Below are 5,119 nucleotides of genomic sequence, written 5' to 3' on the forward strand. Positions count from 1 at the left end.
GGGCGTTGGGACCAGGGGCTGGAGGGATCAGGGGAGGCAGGCGTTGGTCTACCTGGGACTGAACTGGGGAACAGGGAGGAGAAGGGTCCTCGAGAAAGGGGCTGTCTCCCAGGACCATCTGCAAACTTTGGGGGGCCCAGTGTAAAGGAAAGTTGGGGCTCTTGCTCAAAACTGATTATGAAATTCAAGATGGCGGCCACAGAGGACATTGACCAAACACAAAACTCTGAGCTCACTTCCTATAGGACATGCCCTGTCTCTTCATGTCCCCCTGCCCCCCTGCCCAACTTCCAGGGACCTCAGAACCCCTCAGACCCGACGTCTCTTCCCCAGAGCCTCTGTCAGAGCTGCCCCTCCTGCCGTCCTCCTGATCCCGGGCCCCGGTGAGGCGTCTCCGAGCCATGCTGCTGGCCCTAACCCTCGCCCTCCTCATGAGTCCTGCCTGCCTTGCCCAAGGTGAGGCCCTCTCCGTCCGGCCTCCCTGGCCTCGGTGTCCCCAGCGAGGTGGTTGACTTGCACCAAATTCTTGAGGAATTGGGGACCAGCCCCAGAGCTCTCCTTCCTTGGTAACGCAGGCCTCCCCTGCAGAGATCCAGGGCAGGGGTGGCGGCTTCTACTTCTACGTCCGGGGCGAAGAGCAGGGCGAGATCCAGGCCATCCGGGTCTTCGTGGGGATCTTGGGCTTCATCAAGGGGTGAGTGGATGGTTTGACCATGGTTCCCCACAGCTTGATGTCTTCCTGCTTCACCCCAACATTCCCTCCACCTCAGCGGGCTGTGTTGGACCCACTGAAGCAGAGAGTACATGACTCAGACTTGGGTGCGAGTCCCAAGCGAGGCCAAGGGTGCTTAGATAGGAAAAGGTGACATCATCCGTGTGTTGGGTGAGGGTTCTGGGGTCCCCCTGCTCCAGGTTCTCTCCCACCGCTTTAGGGCCCCTTGGTGGTGAGTGACAGAAACCCACTGCAGTGAACCCATGCTCAGGACCCCCTTGGTCTTCACGCAGCCTAACGTGCAATTGTCCCCCTCCACAGGGTCCTGGCCATCTAGAAGGGCCAGTGTCTCCTCTGAACAGCCCTGATCCTGACTGCTCCCACTGGCGTCTGCCTCTGGGGCCTTGTACTCCTCACTAAAGCACCCAGAACGTCTTGGGCTGGGGTGACCAGACAGAGCCACTAAGCTTACAGCACATCCAGTCAGACAAACGCTCTCCCCTCCCAGTATATCCCATGCCATATTTGGGGACATCCCATTGTTGTCGGGTTGACTCTGACTCACAGGGACCCTACAGGACAGAGGAGAACTGCCCGGCAGGGTTTCCAAGGATGTAAATCTTTACAGGGACTTCGTTGTTGTTGTTATGTGCCGTCGAGTCGGACCCGACTCATAGCGACCCTCCTTGGGTTTCCGAGGCAGTATCACTACGGAAGTAAATTGCCCAACCTTCCTTCCGAGGAGTGGCTGGGGGGTTTGAACCACCAGCCTTTTGGTTAGCAGTCAAGTGCCTTAGGCACTATGCTACCAGAGCTCCTTACAGGGGCAGACTACAGCATCCTTCCCGCGAAGCAGCTGGTGGATTGAAACCATTGACCTTTGTATTAGCAGCTGAGTACTTAGCCACTGCATCATCCACCCACACTAAAAAGTGCAGTATTGGGGACACACTTATATGGCAAAACAGCAGCGTTTGAGACCGTTAACATAACCGAATTGACTGACTCAGGGCGTCCCCATGGGGGCCAGAGCAGAAGTGTGACCCGGAAGGTTTTAGTGGCTGGTTTTTCAGAGCTTGGCTGTCAGGTGTTTCTTCCCAGGCACCACCGGGTGCACTCCAGCCACCAACGTTCCTAACAGCTGAGCTCGTTAACCATCTGCACCCCTAGAGACTCGATCTGAGACATATAAGTCCACTAAAACATGCAGTCTTTAGGATACGAGCATATTCATACTGGGAAAAAAAAAAAAGCAATGTTTTGGACAAATACTTTTAAAAAGGCAGCATTTAGGATCTATTTACATCTAAGAAATGTATTTGTTGTTTATCTGAAAATCTCTTTCATGGGTTGGGGCAATCCCACCCCGGGTGTGTCTTAGGACATAAGCAGTAAGCTGGGCTTTGGAACGTGCTGGAATGGGGCGGGAAGACAGGCAGGCGTTTCTCTGTCTCGGGGGACACAGCTGCCAGGGCTTGGGATCCCCACGTCACAACACCAGCCACACCTGTTCCCTGCCTGGGTCAGGCCCAGCCTTGCTCCCGTCAGCTTTTGGATTGAGGGCCAAGCACGTCTCCAGAGAGGGGGGCTGGTGAGCTGGGCCCACCCCGCGGAGGTGCAGCCCGGGGGGAGGTGCTGCGTCTGCGGGGGGGCTCTTCTGTCGCTGGCTGAGCACCAGGTCAATGTCGGGGGCTGCCTCAGCCTGGCCCCCGCTTCATCCAGCCCGGAGACGACGTGCATTCCACACCTAAGGGACACGAGGGTCTACGTGCACACCTGGGCGAGACTCAGGGGGCTGGGGGGAGGGGCCACGTGCAAAAGAAGCAGAGACTGAGGGGTGTAACTGCAGCTGACCTGCCTGGAGCCGAGCAGCATCTGTGGGGACACTGCGTGCCCTTTTGGGGAGAAGGTCGAGTGAGCCAACGTGGGAGCTGGAGAGGTAGCGCCTGCAGGGAGGACTGAGGGGGGGACTTCCGGCAGGTGACCCTGTCCCTCTCTCCAGCATCCAGCTGCGGTTCGGGGAGCACTGGAGCGCGCGGTACGGTGCCCCTGGCGGCCGCGCCCAGGAGCTGCTGCTGCAGCCGGGCGAGCGCGTCACCGCCGTGTCCGGCAGCGCCGGCGTCTGCGTGCGGCACCTGCGCTGGAGCACCAGCAGGGGGCGCGACGTGAGCTTCGGGAGCCCGGCCGGCCGGCAGTTCTGCTCCCAGGCGCCCGCCCAAGGCCAGCAGCTGCTGTCGGCCAATGGCCAGCACGGGCTCCTGTGCCTCTCCGGCATAGGCTTCAAGTGGGGCTTCGCCCCGAAGACGCCGCCCACCCAGGGGCCCACGGCGGAGACTCAGACCGCCACGACCGGAGCAAAGAGGGGCCCCACGCAGGGTGGGCCTCCTCCTGCCTGAGCAGTCCTGGCTGGCCACCTGGCTGGCCACCTGGGGCAGGTGCACTCACAGGAGGGCAGGGACCGGGTGAGCCCAGGCTGGAGGTGGTGGACAGGCCAAGAGACAAGGCCAGAGCGAGTCTGACCCCGTTTGAATAAAGTATGTGCACAGATGAGAGCCTGTGTGGTCCCTGCCAGCCGGGGAAGGGGACGGGGGTGGGGTGGGGTGGGGGGCTCCCTCGCCCCTACACGCCCCTTTCGGCCTTCAACCAGCACTACAGCCACAACTACATCAGATTCCATGTCCCTGTACACCTTTAGGCTACCGTGTCAGTGAGGACGGGGAGACATCTCAGGCCCTTCGGTCCCGTGGCACAGGGATGGGTGTGGATGGGTGACTGGGTTCACGCCAGTGAGGACTGCCTGCCAGGGACTGGGCTCTGCGTGGGGCCCACAGCTGCCCCCCTTCCCATTTGTCCCACATCCTTCCTCCTGCTCCTCCTCCCTTCCTGTCCCCAACCTCCTCCAGCCCCACCCTCCCTCCTCCTCTCCCTACCGCATTGTCCCCTTCCTCTTTGTCCTCCTTCAAGTCTGCATCCCCTCTTCCTGTTACCCTCCTCCAACTCCTTCTCCTGCTCACTGCACTCCTTCACCCCCTCCCCTCTTCCCTAACATCCCCTCACATGACGATGACCCTTCTGAGGGTCAGCGTGTCACTTTTCAAGTCAGCCCCTTCCCGTTCCTGACCGTCCCTGTCACCACAGTGGGCCCACTGGCATAATCCAGGGTCGTTTCCCATTCCAGGAGCCTTAACTCAGTCACATCTGCAAAGCCTTTTTCCCATCTAAGACACCAGGTTCCGGAGGCTTAGAGAGAGGATGTTCCGGGGGTCATGGTTACGTCCCCCACAATGCCCATCTGTGCTAGGAGCAGCTTAGGCAAGTTGTTGTTGTTGTTAGGTGCTGTCGAGTCATTTCCGATTCATAGCAACCCCATGCACAGCACAACGAAACACCGCCCGATCCCGCGCCAGCTCCATGATCCTTGCTATACTTGAGCCCATTGTCGCAGCCACTGTGTCAATCCATCTCATCCAATTTTCCTAGATTCGTACTTCATACATTCCATGTTCCGATTATTAACGGATGTTTGCCGCTGTTTCTCCTCAATTTGAGTGGTGCCACGTCAGCAAATGGAGGTCTCAGAAGCCTTACCTTATCCATATGAGTAAGGCTGGTTTTACTCTGATTATGCAGCTCTTGCCCGGTCCTACCTCGAGAGCTTTCTAAGCTAAGTGACTCATCTTCCTCCTCTGTATTGGACAATGTTTCTGGACTATTCATAAAGTTGCGCAGTAATGCATCAGACAGTGTTTCTCTGCTATTCATAAGGTTTTCCCTGGCCAATTCTTTGAGAAGTGGATGGCCTCCTCCTTCTTCCTCGTCTGTCTCAGTCTGCAAGCCAGGCTGATACCTGTGCACCAGGTGCACCCCACTGGGTTTGAAACACCAGTGGCACAGCCTCAAGACTCACAGCAACACGTCACCACAGTAGGACAAACCGACAGACAAGTTGGTCTCCCTTCGCTGTTGGAAACCTCTCTTCTTATCCGGATTCCTACTGCTGCCTCCTCGCTCTGTCCCACTCAAGGGACATGGTTTAAAGACCAGTCACAGTGCACACATTCAACAGAAGGATCCTTAATCCTACTGTGGCCATTAAGGCTGTGTGTCCAGTTGGCTGGGCCTGGTTTGGGATGTAGTTACTCCCCACGGTGAGACTGGCCATCAACTCCATGGTGGAATCTACTGGAGTAGCCAAGGAGCTGCTTTAGGGGTGTGGGCTGCTTCCCGTGTGTAAGAGGCAGCTTGGAGGACGGTCTCCAGCTTTTGGCAGCGTGGACCCTGCATGTAGCTGAGTTGTTCAGCAGCCTGCCATGTTGTCTGCCGACCTTGGGACTGTTAATGGGACTTGAATTAATGGCCTACCATGTGGTTTGGTAACATCAGGACTGTGCCTTTTTACTTGTCGAC

The 5,119-nt window shown here is 57.7% G+C and overlaps 1 protein-coding gene across 1 annotated transcript; it reads left to right on the top strand.

The window, feature by feature from the left end:
* Window positions 1-401: 401 nt before the first annotated feature.
* Window positions 402-3,108, top strand: ZG16B (zymogen granule protein 16B). Its single transcript, XM_042780787.1, has 3 exons — window positions 402-456; window positions 589-694; window positions 2,715-3,108. Exons 1-3 carry the CDS (start codon window positions 402-404, stop codon window positions 3,106-3,108), a joined length of 555 nt encoding a protein of 184 aa, XP_042636721.1.
* Window positions 3,109-5,119: the final 2,011 nt, after the last annotated feature.

The sequence above is a fragment of the Orycteropus afer genome, unplaced genomic scaffold (genome assembly GCF_000298275.1).
Source record: "Orycteropus afer afer isolate SDZICR_OR568_19922 unplaced genomic scaffold, OryAfe1.0 scaffold00061, whole genome shotgun sequence".
Lineage (NCBI taxonomy): Eukaryota > Metazoa > Chordata > Mammalia > Tubulidentata > Orycteropodidae > Orycteropus > Orycteropus afer.